We start from the raw sequence: 16,864 nt of genomic DNA on the forward strand, positions 1-16,864 counted from the left end.
AATCACTACTAATAGATTATCAGAAATGACACACTTGTTAATCACACACAGCATCCAATAATAGGTTAAGGGCATTTGCAATTTAAAGAAAACTCTTTCTCTGCTGTCTCTACTCGTTTGCGTATGCGTGACGTTGGACCAATGGTTAGATTCAGCTCCACAGCTTCCCGTGCATCAAACGCTCATATTTAATGCTCTGTGTTTCTCTCACAGGCGCCCATTATACATCCCACGCAAAGCATCCCTTTTGCATGCTATCCTTCGGATCAGTTCCTGAACTGACATTGGATTACTCCATAGCCAGCAAGTTTGGAGAATAATTGAAATACTTAATCTCCTGTGCTGTGCGAAATTGGACTCCCTGCGCTCTAATCTCTGTATTTCTTTGTTTTTTGCTGAAGTATGCATCTATGTTGCATCTTCTTATGCTTCTTGGTTTCAAATCATGAACGAAAGGATGAAACAAAAAACAAGGATTATCCCTACATTTCTACTTGTCTCATTATTCAGAGTTTTCATTGATAGCCACAGAAACAGTGTTCACAGATTCAACTAATACTGTGGTACAGACTGTGAGGTCACTTGTCCTGTGCAGCCAAAATGACCTATTTTTTACTTTGGACATCAAATAACAGAGGGATAGATCAGTGCTGCTTCCTACATATATTAAAAAGTAGGTGTTGATGTCAGAGTCTTAGCTCGCTGCCTGTAAAACTGCTTTAAAAGGGAGATGTCAAGCTCCAAAAGCATGATGACATCATCTTAATGAGCCACAAAAGAGGTACAAAGGTTGTCACCAAAATCACACCAACCAAAAGGCATATCAGTATGTTGGACTGACATTGGGGTACACTAGACAGCCACTGGGCTTATGCTAATAAGAAATGGTATTGTACCTACAATCCCGAGATTGTATTTTCAGACCGGCAGTTATTTTGGGTCAGGACACTGGTTAGTAGACCTGAGGGTTGTGGGTAAAGCTTTGACAGCACATTTCTGCTGAGCCTCACCTGAATATGGTGACAACTGCACCAACCACAACACATTGTTGTGTAGGTTCCATAATAGCAATGTGGAGCATGCTGCTGCTTCATATAGTAGCATATGTTACACAAATAAATAATATAGTGTAATAGAGTATTAGAAATCATTGTTGAAATTCACGTGTTTCAGTGATGTCCTGAGAGACAGAATACTACTGAGATCAGAGGTCAAGGGTCAGGTCTTGCATTCTGACAGTTCAACAGCTAGAGAAACAAGCAGAGACCCCCGAGGCCATCATTAGCCTTTCCTCAGCTAATTGGATGTGGCTGCCTTCCCCCTTTCAAGGCTGGCCTTGCCCAAGGGGATCCAAGGACCTTGTCGATCCCCTGTGGATTGTAGGCCACAGAGATGCCTGTCAGTATATGCAGACATACATCAACACAAAACAATGTAATTATTCTTCCCAGCACCAGCAGTGTGAAATGCAGTGTAAAAGGCCACAGACCTTTGTGAATGCTCAAGCAGCAATAACAATGAGGCCTCTCAGCTGGCTCGTCTCTGCTAACCCATGTCCAGTTACACTTGACCATGACCAGGCTATTTAAAAGCCATTTCCATTTATGGACAGCTGTAGGTGAGGTGTGTTTGAAAGTAGGAAGAGTTGGGTACAGCTAAGTACCTTGTCCCCGTTTGACCAGGGTGTGGTCACAGGGTGTGGTCACATTTGACAGAGATAGGCATTTTTATAGGACCTTGACATATAATGAAGGAGGTGGCCTGGCATGACAACATTTAAATAGTGTGATCTCCCACAAATGTAATTTACTTTTCATGTCTAGATCTGAAGAGAAAATCAAAGTGAATGTCTTCGTCAATGGGTACTTCCCTCCTACCGTGTCAGTATTGAGTGTGTTACTACTTGGTTTGTGCTGTTACCAAAATAAGGCTGGTTGCTAAAAGAGCAATATCATCATCATTCCAGAGAAAACCCAGCTTGCCACATACATACATACATACATATATAGAGTGTGAGAGTGTTTGGGAAACACATAGCAATGTTCTAAGCTCATGTGTAATGTTCAAATAAATGTGCTTTTGAACAGATGAGTTGCAAGAGATGTCATTTATCAGTCAAGAGAACTTAGATATAGACGTTGAAACTAATTTGAAATTTAAATCCTCTAAACTGGAAATGGCAAATATGAACGTAGTTAAGTTACTTGAACTTGAAACTGCCAGTTAAAATAGTGCAAAAATGTGTGTTTCTTTTACAAGATAATGAAAGTTTAAATAATTAATTGTTTCAACACACAACATTAAGTTTAAACAAGTGACCAAAAGTTAAATTAACATTGAAATTTTAAAAAACAACGTTAAGACAACAAGACAAGACAACTTGAAACAATGGGATTTTTCAAGTTGACTTTACTCACGTTTTCAAGGCAGCACGTGAACTTAGGTTTCTAAGTTTAACCAACATGAAATGTTTTACAGTGTGGGGTGAGTAGGCCTATATTAAAAGGGTATACCTACCCAATTTACAAATCCGTATTTATTCACTAACTGTCGATGTTATTGATTACTTTCGCTAAAGTGACCCCCACACACGCTGACTCCCACAACACGTCATCTGTCACCCTTTTCACCTATAAGGCGTGGCATCCCTTACAATTTTTACACGTCATATGAGTTCTAAATACGAATAAAACAATGTAAATTCCCTTGTTTTCGTAAAACTTTTTTACACATCAGAAGTCGCTCTGGAAAAGAGCATGTGCAATCTATCCGCTATCTGTTGTGAAAAAGACATAATTTAACAAACACGTTTAATGCATTCATTTGGCTAGGTAGCTAGGTAGGGTACGTGCAGTCTATAGAGCCCACAACTATCAACAGAAGAGCTAGCTAACGTTAGCTAGATTAGCTAATTATTACGTAAAGTCAGATAGGTCTAAGAAAAACAATTAAGTTCTTTGTCGGTATATTGTTGATTTTTTTAAACTGGGCGCCATGTTAAATAGCCTATAACGTCACCATACAAAAATTATCGATCGATAACAGGACCGCTTTTAACCACGTGTCCTACAGTTTTGGGGGAAATCCATTCATAAGGCGCGGCGCCTGAAACATTTCAAACAATTGAAACGTGTGAATTATTTATTTATTTATTTATTTTGTCGCGTTCTGCACAACCAACTTCTGTAGGTTCTTCATTGTTTGATTCGAACCAATCGAACAGTTTCATAGTCACAGTGACTTCATCAATAAAGCATGTTATGATGCAGCTTCTGTTGCATTCTTGTTGGCATGGACACGACTAATGCCAACGAAACGTATTAAATTAAATCGCAATATAACCAACATGTAAACAAAAACATAGTTACAAACATTTCTGTGGGAAGCTTGATGCACATCACGCACGAATCTAATCGAGAAGATGGTGAGTGTCTTTCTTTTTGTATTTAATTTCATTTTTAGAAAGCCTCCGTTTAAAGAGTTAGCTAATGAGATAGCTAGAGTGGTTAGTTTGTTAACAATGTTTTATAACTTTGAGTGGCCTCTCTAACATCTAACCTTGGTGGCAGTGGGCCCTAACTGCCAGCACGACACCCTCGGTGTCCTCATTATCATTATTAATGGCCCCTATAAGTTGTTTGGAAACTTCATGTCATGGGTGTACATATCACTATATTGCAACAATGACCTACCGATTTAACATTGTTTCCATCTGCTTTCGTGCATGTTGTTGCAGCGTGAGTGTATATCCATTCACGTGGGTCAGGCGGGAGTACAGATTGGAAATGCGTGCTGGGAGCTGTTCTGCCTGGAGCACGGCATCCAGCCAGACGGCAATATGCCGAGCGACAAGACCATCGGTGGTGGGGATGACTCCTTTAACACCTTCTTTCGCGAGACTGGCGCGGGGAAGCATGTTCCTCGGGCCGTGTTTGTGGATCTGGAGCCAACAGTCGTGGGTATGTCTCATTCGTCATCCCGCTCTCTGTTTTAAAGTAGGATCTAGGTAGTGATGTGTTAAGATTTATCGACTCTGTTGCTGCAAAGCATCCTTTTTTTCTGCAGTGTCTGAAAGCAGTGAAACAATAGGGGTTGTTGGTGGAAAAAAATATTTTTCTCATTGCTTTCAGATGAGGTTCGGTCCGGCAGATATCGTCAGCTGTTCCACCCAGAGCAACTCATCAGTGGCAAAGAGGATGCTGCTAACAACTATGCCCGTGGGCACTATACTGTAGGCAAAGAGGTCATAGACATAGTTCTGGAGCGTGTTCGCAAACTGGTATGTATGAAATGATTACAACTTATTCCTGTTCTTGAGGGCTACAGGTGTGTATAATCACATACTTCATGGCTTCATCTCAGCTGGCTTCATCTGCTGGATCAAAACCCACTCCTGCTTCTGTTGTGCTTAAGTGAAATAGTTTGGTTGGTCTTCTCACTTCTGACTGAGAACAGGACTTGTCCAAACGAACCATTTCAATTGCAGCTGGAGCATGCAGTGATACCAACCACTAGTAATGAGATCAAAGTTTTGTCCGCAGCATACTTGCAAATATGAAACCAGAGTTCATTAACCTACATAAATTATTTTTTTCTTTGCTATTTTTTTTGCTACATGTTCCCTGATCAAAAGTTTATATGCAAAGTTTGGAGGTTTTGATTTTTTGGAATTTTTCCATGTGGATAGCTGATGGATTGTGTCCCCATCAAAATACCACTTGCACTCCACTAAAATGGTTAGAAGAAAGACTGGTAATAAACAGATAATAAAATATTTATACATTCATTTTTTTCTTTAGTTTGAGTGTACTTGGTGCCAGCAGGTATAATACTGTGACCCCAGATCTACCATTGTTCAATACAAAACATTCAAATTTCCAGAAATTCATCTCAGAAAATTTCAGGTGTTACAGTGGAGGTTATAAAATGTTTACAGCCCTTTTAAAGTGCATGTACGGTAAACTACCACAAGAGCAATTGAGAGTTCCCTAATTTTGTTGAAATCAGAGGATGCAAAACCTATGAATGTACAAATATCTCTCATTTGTGCCTTTCTGAAAATACTTGGGTGATACTGTATGTCCAGTATATGAGGATGAATATGTTTACATCTAGCTTTGGTCCACAAGATTGCACAGTAGGGCCTACTGTGAGGTTGTTCCTTTGAAGTGGTAGTTATGCCTGGTAGTCAGTTGTGGAACCAAGTTCTCCCCCTTTCTCTCTCTCTCTTTCTGTGTGTGTGTGTGTGTGTGTGTATGTTGACAGAACTATAGCTGCCATGAAAAGCTGTATGTTTTCAAGGAATTTGTGTTTTGTGATTGCTGGGACACAGTTTGAAAGGATGCATTTAAATAGTGTTTTTCTGTTATTGAAAAATATTGCTTTACTGAACAGTAAGACATAAGGTGCTCAAGGGCTTGAATTGCTGATCATTCCTCAGACAGATTCAGCCACTTTTAATTCCAAAGAGCAATATTGGCCTTCACGTCAGCAGTATGTGGGATGTTGTTTGTGTCTCTCTTCAGTTTAGAACCATGTACATATACTGTTCTTAATAATAGACTCTATTTTATATTTTATTTTATTCTAGCACCCTTTTTCAGTTTGTTACTGTTCACCATAGTTCTAAATGTTTTGTACCTATTGTTCTTTTTATTCCTGTGATGTCTGCCATGTCATGTTAGCCTCATACATTGATCTGGATAAGTATGTCTATCAGATGAGTAAGCAGATAATTGGTATGTTGTGTTGGAGGTTATCTGATGAGTTTTCTTTCTTTCAGACTGACCAGTGCGCAGGGCTTCAGGGCTTCCTCATCTTCCACAGCTTTGGTGGCGGCACTGGATCTGGCTTCACCTCTTTGCTGATGGAGCGTCTGTCTGTTGACTACAGCAAGAAGTCCAAGCTGGAGTTTGCCATCTACCCAGCTCCTCAGGTGTCCACTGCTGTGGTGGAGCCCTACAACTCCATCCTCACCACCCACACCACCCTGGAGCACTCTGACTGTGCTTTCATGGTGGATAACGAAGCCATCTACGACATATGCCGGCGCAACCTGGACATTGAGCGCCCGTCCTACACCAACCTCAACAGGCTCATTGCCCAGATCGTCTCCTCCATCACCGCTTCCCTGCGTTTCGATGGTGCCTTGAATGTGGACCTCACTGAGTTCCAGACCAACCTGGTGCCCTACCCCCGCATTCATTTCCCCCTTGTCACCTACTGTCCCATCATCTCCGCCGAGAAGGCTTACCATGAGCAACTCTCAGTTGCTGAGATCACGGGTTCCTGCTTTGAGCCGGCCAACCAGATGGTGAAGTGTGACCCCCGTCATGGCAAGTACATGGCCTGCTGCATGCTTTACCGCGGAGACGTCGTGCCAAAAGATGTGAATGCTGCCATTGCCAACATCAAGTCTAGGCGAACCATTCAGTTTGTGGACTGGTGCCCTACTGGTTTCAAGGTGAGAAGCTGTTGAAGTATGCTGAATTCAATTTTTTTTTTGTTAATTATTTTTTTCAAACACTCTTATTAAGAGTGTTCTTCAAGGCCATAATATGCCATGACAGATTAAATGCTTATCTCAGAAACAACAACAGCACAGGTCCACAACAGGCAGAATTACAGTAAATTGGCCTCAGGTTGTGACATCAAAAACAGTGCTAGAATAAAATGTGTAACAGTACCCTCCTAACTGTGTCTCTCTCTCCCTCTATTAGGTGGGCATCAATTATCAGCCCCCAACTGTGGTGCCAGGGGGAGATCTGGCCAAGGTGCAGAGGGCAGTGTGCATGCTGAGCAACACTACCGCCATCGCTGAAGCCTGGGCCCGCCTGGACCACAAGTTCGATCTCATGTACGCCAAACGTGCCTTTGTGCATTGGTACGTGGGTGAGGGCATGGAGGAGGGCGAGTTTTCCGAGGCACGTGAGGATTTGGCAGCCCTGGAGAAGGATTACGAGGAGGTGGCCACAGACTCAGTGGAAGGTGACCAGGAGGACGACGAGTTCTGAGGCAGATCCAGCACCTGACCGCCTGCCCCAGCCAAATGGAGCTCCATTCCATTCTGTCTTCTGAATCTGTCCACTAAAATATTGGCAACATTTGTCTGTCCTACTTGTAAGAAAAATAATAATAACAATAACACCAACAAAACAGCCTCTTTAACTCTTTATTATTGTCATCTTAGATGATAACAATGTATTGCACACAAATACAACAGAGAAACATACAAAGCTAGACGCTCAAGGTATGCTATAACTCTAGTGCTACATGAGGCAAAGAAATGAATAAATATACCTTCGATGGTGGTCATGTTGAAGTGAGATAAGGTCAGGTGGATCAGGAATGACAGCAGCATCAGAAGGTAAGGGAGGTGATCACACTAGGATAGAAATGGCTGTAGATCTGGCCAAATTATTACATTACATTAAATTACAAATTATTTGTTCTCTCATTCCTGGGCACATTGGAATTGCCTTTCACTTTGCTTGAAGCAAGTTTGTTTCAGCCAGGGCATTCCACATCTTTTGCCAGCGTGAGCTAGTGGTATATCACCTGATCTGCGGAAACCGTGAGATGTGTAGAGCAGCAGCGAGTAAATATGGAGTGACTGTATAAAGTTTAAGATGCTCAAGGAGGTAACTGACATTTGTAATGGGGACCAGAATAAATAAGCAGAAAAAGTAAATAACCCCGGACTATGAAATCGCCAACAATCAAAAAAGTGTATTCTACACATCACCAGCAGGAGTGCTAGAGCGGATAGGAAAAGAGGAAACGGATACTTCGGGTAAAGTATTATTTGGCCATCATATGTGAAAGGGTTTTGGGGACGGCAATTATTAAATTGTAATAAAAATGCAGAGGTCTGTTGTACAAAGCTGATATTATTTTTAACGATTAAGGTCTCTCTTGAACCCTCGTCAAAGTTTAATTCAAGTCAGTGGACGGGAACTACTTTATGTTCGAAGTGAAACTTAAAGCGAACGAAGTGACAATGATTGTCCAAATAAGACTTTGCCGGATGCTACACATGGAGATTAGCTTTCTAGTTAAACAGCAACAGTAATTTATGTCGCGTTATTCTTGTTTGACCACAAACTGTAGAGATAACGAGAAAGTATAGCTAATGTTTTGCAATACAGAAGTATTGCTATTTTCCAGCGAAAAGACAAAGGAGGTAAGCCGGCATTGTGGAGGTGCAAACTGACTGCGTTGGCTTGCCATGGGTTGTGTGATATGCTATCCATCATTTTTATGTAGCCAGTGGGTGTGCAAAAGCTTTTCATTGGACTGCTTACATGTTGTTGTCTTCACTTAAATTACAGCCAGCTTACTACCTCTGCTATCCCTCGCTACCGTCCGTAGTGATTTCGATGTAAATTTCTTCAAACACGTCCTTATTAGCCAGTCTGCCAATTAATGGGGAATCAAGCAAGCTAAATATGTGTTTGCTTCTTTATGCAGTATTGATGCTGTTTTTGTGGTCCTAATACTGGATACTGTCGACACTGTTACATATCTAGTTATATATGCAAGTTACAAAAGCTGCCTGTATTTCCAGGTGTTTTTCTGAAGTGAAGGGAATTCTTTCCATCAAAAAAAAAAATGAAAGTCGCAAACGGCAGCCTCAAAATGAAAGGAAGACAGGAGAAGAGAAACGCCAAAAGGAAAAAGAAGCGGTCTCATTTTCAACACGTTCCTCCGTTGAATTCAGACCCCTTGAGCGTGAGCCCAGACACGGTACTGGCCAGACAACTCCATGAGGCAGCCAGCAGGGGGCAGGCTAACATCAAAAGATTGAAGCAGAGTGCCAGGCCGGTACACCCAAGAACCCATGCGTATGGTCCCCAGAAGGTGAAGAGTAAAGCCAAGACCGTGGTCTTCCCTTATGCGCACACAAATGGGGGCTGGGAGTTTGAATCAAGCCCTCATTTCCGACAGGAGGGCTTGGACTCCTTTGCCCAGATAGTGCCACAGAATGGCGTGGAGAGGTCAGGTACGGCGCACAGCGAGGCGGGATCAATGGCCGTAGAAGACAGGGCGGAGGAGCCTCTGTATCGTGCTGCTAGAGACCACCTGCACAACCGCACCGTGCTTGTCATGAAGCAAGGAGAGGTAGGGTGGCCACCGGTACTTGTCCTTCATTGATGTCCAGGTTGCTTTGTCAAAGGCATAGAGTTTATTCCTCCTTCAGGCCTTGTCCTCCTCTATTCACCATTGATAACGGACAGGTTACTGTGGCAAGGCTTTTTCTCCAGTACATCTGGCTGAAGTCAATTTGTATTTGTGTCTGTTGAGGACAGTGTCGTCACAGTGAGCTCAGTTTGTTCTTTGTGTGAGGCATCAGTATCTCCACACAGAGTTAATGGCTTCTTTTTCGAAGGTGTCGTGACATTAGGCTGTGAATGTCTAGGGTTTGGTGGCTGCTAAATCAGTCCTGCTAGCACCAAACAACAGGGGTGGTGTGATTGTTAACGTAGCGTATACCAGAGACCGTATGCTTCAGCTTTATTCAGCTAAAGTGAGCATAGTCGTGGTTCAGGGTGGAGATAGGCTTCCTTGCAGGTAGCTGATGGAACCGCTCTCATGTCTCCCCGTCTCTCTCCCCACCAGATGCTGTGTTTCCGGGGGAAGTGCTGGCTCACCTGCCTGTACGGCAGTGTGGAGGTTCTGGGCTTCAGCATAGAGGAGGGCCAGCAGCCGTACCCTGTCTTCTCCCCCCCGACCCACTGCCCCCTCAGCATCACGGCCACGGGCAGCACCTCTGCCACCAGCAAGACCAGGAAGGAGCGGCGCATGGAGGTCAAAGCAATCATCCGGCAGCACCTGTCCGCTGGTGAGGCCCCGCACCCACGACACCTGATGATTTCCATGGCAGGCTCTTCTGTGTAAAGACCAAACTAGAGAGAGTAAGGAGAGCGTTCAAAAAATTGAGAGGTGGATGAGCAGTTTGAGATTGTCACATTAGTATGATTGTGAATTATTAATAGCAAAGGCCTATCTGTCTAACAGCAAACAGTACAACAAAAGAATGCTTTAAAAAGCATGTTGAGCTGTTCTTTGAAAAATAATCATGCAAATTATTACCGTATATCAGCTGCCATGATTATCTGTTCTGTACAGGAATCAATGGCTGGGGGACATGCTCATCAGTACACACCAAGCCAGTGGCCCTTACTGGGCAATTGTTGTAATGTGCAGGAAAGTCCATTTTTAACCAGACCTGAAATTATGATAATATGCTGATTATACATGATATCAAAAAGTTGTTAGATATCAATATAGTCTCCTGTCCTGAGATATAGTTGCATTTTCCAAGTAACCAACCTGTCTGTTGGAACATCTGTATCTGTAATTTACTGATATTTTTACAGTCAGCTGTACTTATCTGAAAAGTGTTTTTTTTCTTGCCTAAGTTCCTGCTAAAATGCCACCTCTGTAATCAGTCTGTCCCATGTTCCCCCAATGCAGAGGCGCGTAAGAGACTGCAGGGTGAAGTGGACCCGGACTCCTGTTTGGTTCTGCTGGAGCCCCTGAACACCCCGCTGACCCGCTTCCTGACCAGCCTCCCAGAGCACGGCGGCATCTTTGGGCTCAGTCCGGTGAGTGGGCATAATTATCCAAGAAGGTCTCATGTCTGGCCATCACACAGCCATCACACTGGCTGTGTGATGGTTGTGTTATGGAGGGGAGGGGTTACAGTTGTGTAACTACCTGTTATTGGCTGACAGAGTGAGCAGAAAGTCCAGCAGGCTGCCTTTGACTGCCCCCTGTCGGAGGTCGGCATTATCCCGCTGCAAGGCAGCAGCGAGGGACTGATGATGTCACAGAGCTACAGGGATGCCCTCCGTAGCTTGGTCAAAGCTTGCACAGGTTAGAACTCCCTTAGATGTCAGCAAGAGCAGAATGCAGTAGCAGGTATTCACAGTAATGTTAATCTTTAATACTGATAGTTCTATGATACAGTACTTCTATGCTCCATTTGTCTGCATTTGATAGACATACAGACGTGCAATGCCCTACTGATCTCTGTCCACAGACGAGTCAGATGGCTGTCCTGTCATCTTGGTGTGTGGTGCCAAGAATTCTGGGAAATCCACCTTCAATCGACACCTTTTGAACACGCTGCTCAACCGGTGAGTGTGTGTGTGTTTGTTGTTAGAGTGTCTGTGAGTGAGTGAGTATGTGTGTGTGTGGCTGTGTGTGTGTGCGCATGCATATTGATGCAGCAGTTTAACGCTGTCACCGTACCTGTGTGTGCACAGCACTGTCAGCATCGATTACCTGGAGTGTGACCTGGGCCAGACGGAGTTCACCCCACCGGGCTGTCTGTCCCTCTCAACTGTCACTGAGCCCCTTCTGGGTAAGAGTCCCGTCAGCAGGGTCCAACGATCAATGCGAGGGGGGAGTGTGGTGTGTTTCTGTTAGGTCACATCCCACCAAGAACATTTCGTTGTTCACCCCGGACCAAAGCTATCAGTTTTGAATTGCCTGTACAGCATGAAAGCTGTGTAAGCCAAGTTGGTGTATGATAAACAATAACTTTGAATTGATATGAAACAATCAAAGCCCCTTGTTTCTCCTGCTGTTGGCTATTAGGAGTGCCTTTCACCCATCAGCGCACCCCAAAGCGCATGGTGTTTTTTGGGGAGAGCTCGTGCGAGAGCGACTTGGACCGCTACCTCGAGTCGCTGACTTTCCTGTGGCGCTTCTACAGCCGAGAGTCACCCATCATCATCAACACCATGGGCTGGGTCAAAGGTCAGTGGTCTAAAGGTTTACTGTCACATTTCAAGAGAAAACTGGCCTGGGCAAAGTGGTTTGGAAAACAGACATATTCCATGCCAAGCGAACCTAAAGCCTCCCAAACAGTCAGTTAATGATCTGAAATATATCACCACAGATATTGTGCATATGACCAGATACTCAGCTCTTTTGTTTTGGCTTCACACTGAGGGTACATTCTCTGCAATTGTTGAAACTGTATGTGTTCTGATTTACTGACTTGTTATGTATATTCCTGAAGGGGCTCTGGTCCATGGATAATTAGCATTGTAAAGCAGGTGGCACCCCTTACACAGGATGCAGTGATTGCAGGAGCTGAATATCTGGTCATAATGTAGACTGCCAGTGATTAACGTGAAAGCTCAGCAAGCTTGATAGCTGATGTAGTAGAGAATAGATGAAAGGCATCACTATGAAGCTCTGATCGACATGCTGAATTTAAAAGGCTCCCCAGTACTTTTAATTTCACTAAACTGAACAGAAAGTTGTTTCAGTGAGACAAAGCACTCGCACGCATTGTGCACCAACAGCCAGTGACCACGTTGTGCATGCGTGTGTGGATGTCTGTTTTTTTTTTCCCCTGTGCCACAGGTTTTGGCCTCCAGCTGCTGGTGGACTTGATTCGCCTGTTCTCTGTCACTCATGTGGTGCAGCTCAACTATGGGGTCAGAGCCCAGTGCCCCGCCCTCACCCCCGCCTTCTTGCAGTCCGCCCAGGGCTGGCAGACACGTCCACCTGCTCCGCCCACTCTGGGGGAGGAGGCAGAGGAGCACATTACCCCACAGAGCCACGTGCTGCTCAGCGTCCAATCAGAATTCGAGGGAGCTGGGGACTCGAGTAACATGTAGGTATTTCAGGGAAGTGGGAGAGGCCTGTTCTGTACAGGTAGATTGGAAGACGTGATGGTTGTCCTTACATCTCAGTCTTTATTCATTGAATGTGAAGGGGCTCATATCCTGGGGGTCTTAGTACTAAGTTTTAGGTGCTGAGGAGAGAAGGGTCTGGTCCACCCACCTGCATGATGCAAAGGTGCCATTTTATTACAGAACTCTACTACGTGACAGTATCAGTGGAGAAGCAGGGATTTGGTCAGCCAGTTAAACTGTGGGGTGATGAGATGGCCAGGTTGACAGAGCCAGATCTGGTATTTAGCCCGGACACCAGGGAGCACACCATGGGGGGTCTTTAATGACAGCAGCATGCACGCGTTTCCCTGCCGTTTCTCTTTACCGGTGACCTTTCGTTGCAGGCTGTGTCGGCGTAGCAACGTGCTGCGAGACCTCGCCCTGCTGGCCTACTTCAGCCAGCTGCAGTCTGCCGAGCCAGGCCCCGTGAGGCCCCTGCACTGCTTCACCCCCTACCAGGTAGGCCCAGGCCATGCCGAGCTGAGCTGAGCCCTTGCGGGAAGCAGTGTCCTGTCGTTTAGTCCAGCACTTCCCACATCTTTTCCTCACGTCACTCCCTCTCACCTACACTGTCACCCACCATAACGCTGCAAACAAGAATAATCACCCAGTGATAAGTGAATAAAATGAGTAATGTGATTTTGTGTTTGACAGTTGCTGTTAGCGTAGATAAACCAAAAGGCATAAGAAATAAAACTAATAATACGATGAACAGTTCTGTAGCTTTGCTTAATGGGTTTACATTCATGTCTGTCTGCCTCCGTCTGCCTAAATGAGTGTCCTCACATGCGGTCCCGCCCCAGGGTTGTAAACTGTCGATATATACACATATAGATACACTTTCCTTTAGATTGCAGTGTACTGAACAAGACCCTGATGCAGACCTGAGGGTCACCACACCAGAAATAAAATGATTGCTCTGTCGTTCCTTGCTTGTACTGCTGCAGGTATCCATATTGAAGCTGTGTAGCAAACGCTCTTGTCCAGAGCAGCTTACATAGGCTACGGTTTAAACCATTTATAGAGCTGGATGTTTATAATACAATAGCAGTGCCTAGATGGGGAACTGCTCCAGTAACCTTAGGGTTGTAAGCCCTGCTCCTTTCCACTGTACCACTCAGCTTCACAAATGTATTTACAGTACCAGCCAATAGGACACACCTGATTAAGATAATGGAAAACATGCAGTCAAAGACATGTTCATTTAAAGACTTAAATGCTTGACATTTATTTGTTGGACGAATATAAATAATGGTTATTTTTTATTTTATATAAATTTGTATATTTTGTATTTATTTATTATTTATTATTAGAGCATTTGTTATTGTGTATTTATATAAGTTATATTTTTTAGCACTTTGAAGAATCAGAAATTTAACTGTTTTTGGTCACTGCATAATTCTGTGTGTGTTATTTCATAGTTTTGATGTTTTTACTAGTATCGTAAAATAAGGAAAAACCCTTCTATGAGTAGGTATGTCCAGCCTTTGGCTGGTACTGTATATTTGCTTCAGTAACTAAGAATGGAAGCTAATTTGACATTGTTGTCATGTGTCTAACTTTAGCTTACATAACCATTGTACAAATGCCAAGCTCCAACCATCCATCTCCGTTTATTGAAATTCTGTTACTCATTCTTCAAAGAACATTCTTGAGCACTTAATACATAAATACACTCATGTGAGATGTAAGGATAGTCCGCTCGGTGTACGTTGAGCTGGCTTTGTTTCCTCATGCTGTGGAATTTATATCCATTTTATAAGCGCTAGCCTTGCGTTAACAGGCAGATGTGGCTTCACAGCGTATTCTGGGGACAGGAGGCAGACAGGAACAAAGTCATAAGGACCCACAGCCACCTGTTCATGCTTAGAGAGTTTATATGAAGATTGGAGGAAAAAATCTGACGCAATGCAGGGAGGTAGAAAACAAGATTCCGTTCATTTCTAATGCCTTAGAGAGGGGGAATATCAGGAGCTGATGTCATTCTTGCATAAGAAAATGTACACTATGATATAATAGGCAATATGCATACATACTAAACCCATAAAGACCAACATTACTTTTTAGATTTATGGTAGTTTGTCTACAACCCTTACAATATGGTTTTTGAATGGACATTCCCAAAGGAAGGAGGACATTGGAGAACAGTCCAGCATTAGGTACCAGACCCATTGTGAGGGCTCGAGAGGAGCCTGCATCCATTTGTAATTTTCAGTGTTAATTGTGGCAGTAAATTACAGCACATACATTGTGTGTTTATAAGCATTGTGTGCAAACCTGTTAGTACTGATGTGATTGGACATTGAGGCTACTAGAGAACAGTTCAGTTGGAATTGACTGATGTCAGCCGAGCTGTCCGTGTCCTTGTGCCAGGCGCCCATGTCATCGGTGGCAGTGCGGGTGACTCACTGCGAGGTGGCCCCGACTCACACGGTGTACGTGGCCAACGCCAGCCTGGTGGGGCTCTGCTGCCTGGGGGAGAGGGTGGCGGGAACGACGGGGCCCGTCCTGCTGTCTCACACCCCCGTCTGCCAGTGCCTGGGCTTCGGTGAGTGCTGCATTATTTGTCGGATATCCTGCGCAAAGAAAGCGCAGTTCAGTGAAAGGAAAGATCTGAGAGCTGTTGGGATGAGGGTCACACATACACCACCAGTGGTTTTGAAGCCGATTTACGATTGTAATCTCAACTCATATTAGCAAGTAGGTTAATCTGTTTAAGTGTGTTACATTTGGGATGTAACAATGTAAGATTCAAATAAATCTCTGACCACTATTTCTCAAACTGAATTGTAATGGTCAGATGTTTTTAGCTGTGTGTGTGTGTGTGTGTGTGTGTGTGTGTATGTGTGTGTCTGTGTCTCTCTGCCAGGGGTTCTGCGTGGAGTTGACACTGTGCGGGGGTTGTACTTCCTGGTGACCCCTGTTCCCCCCTCCGTCCTGCGGCAGGTCAACTGTCTGATGCTGGGTGGGGTCAAGCTGCCCCACACACTCCTCAGAGCACAGGTGAGATGCTGTACCGCCACCAGAGGGTACCATCTTGGACGATGTGCTTGTAATGTAATGCAGTGAATAAATGTAATGTCATAATAATGGAATGTAATGTTGTTTCACTCCATTCCACAAACATGCATCCATTCTAATCAGCACCTCTCTGCATACCAGACCAATAAAGCCCCCAGCTCAAAAAGGGCTAGTGAAGCAGGCCTGTGTTCATTCATAACTTTCAATGTCATTTACCACAGTAAGTTCCACAAATTTTGCTGTGTGATCATAAAACTGCTGTGCTGCGCATAACCCAGTTATTGACAAATCATGTGACATTTGAAGCACAGCGCAAAAGGGCCCAGTTCAAACAGGTGGAAGTGTGTTCTCTCTGCGTGCATTTCTGCTTTGATCTCAAGCCATCCTGTCCGTCTGTGTTGCAGCCGGGCGTCCAAGGGGAGCGTCCCTACGTGACCTCGGACTACAGCTTCAACCTCACAGGGGCAGGCAAGATGAGGGTGTTCAAGGGACTGCAGAGACGAGCGCATCTGTGACGAGTGGCAGTGTGTCCGTCAAGACCACACCCCCCCCCACCCCACCCCACCCCAGACACTCATGCAGACACGGGGGGGCAGCAATTTGAAGTGGCTGTCAGAGCCCCCAGACTCCTGAAACAAAGTGCTCCTTTAGCAGGACTGGTGGCTTTCAGCATCTTTTATTCATCACTGACACTTGCTTTTGCGGTGCCACAGACTTCTAGTGGACTTGATCAATCAACTCCAGCTGAAGAGGCTCACACCCATCAGACTCTACTCCTGGTTTTCTGAAATTCCCGGTCTCTGTGATTGTTCCAGATGAAATGATCTTCAGCAGCGGACATGCGCTGTAAGACTTTTTAGATTATTTTATGAGGGGAATGGCATTTGAGAAAAAGTCAAATGTTATCAAAGCGCTTTGCACACAAACACAACAGTGAACATGATATTGCAGGGTTAGTGATTGAAAGAATGCAGTTAAATGCATATCCAGGATTCGAATTAATGCAGATATTTCACCCCACCCTGGTGTGAGACACGCCGTGTTAAAAGATCAAGCACTTCCCATGTGGAGACTCTGTTACGATACAGAACTTATTGACTGAATAAGTGATCACTTGTTGTTAAACAGTAATCCAATGATTTGATTAT

At 44.2% G+C, this 16,864-nt stretch overlaps 1 protein-coding gene across 2 annotated transcripts; it reads left to right on the forward strand.

The window, feature by feature from the left end:
• The first annotated feature begins 382 nt into the window (after positions 1–382).
• LOC118779115 (tubulin alpha-1C chain-like) lies at positions 383–16,270 on the forward strand. 2 transcript variants are annotated; one of them, XM_036531014.1, is made up of 17 exons: positions 1,080–1,100; positions 3,737–3,959; positions 4,131–4,279; positions 5,783–6,463; positions 6,720–6,987; positions 8,645–9,120; positions 9,619–9,841; positions 10,477–10,607; positions 10,737–10,878; positions 11,045–11,141; positions 11,271–11,368; positions 11,605–11,766; positions 12,382–12,634; positions 13,040–13,154; positions 15,069–15,243; positions 15,565–15,698; positions 16,121–16,270. In XM_036531014.1, the coding sequence occupies exons 1-17, from the start codon at positions 1,080–1,082 to the stop codon at positions 16,229–16,231; spliced, it is 3,459 nt and encodes a 1,152-aa protein (XP_036386907.1). In that variant the 3' UTR covers positions 16,232–16,270. The 2 variants fall into 2 exon arrangements, with proteins under 2 accessions (XP_036386908.1, XP_036386907.1); XM_036531015.1 differs by lacking the exons at positions 1,080–1,100; positions 8,645–9,120; positions 9,619–9,841; ... (8 more) ...; positions 15,565–15,698; positions 16,121–16,270 and adding an exon at positions 383–400 and having other exon boundaries at positions 6,720–7,013.
• Positions 16,271–16,864: the final 594 nt, after the last annotated feature.

Source organism: Megalops cyprinoides, chromosome 6, assembly GCF_013368585.1.
Source record: "Megalops cyprinoides isolate fMegCyp1 chromosome 6, fMegCyp1.pri, whole genome shotgun sequence".
Lineage (NCBI taxonomy): Eukaryota > Metazoa > Chordata > Actinopteri > Elopiformes > Megalopidae > Megalops > Megalops cyprinoides.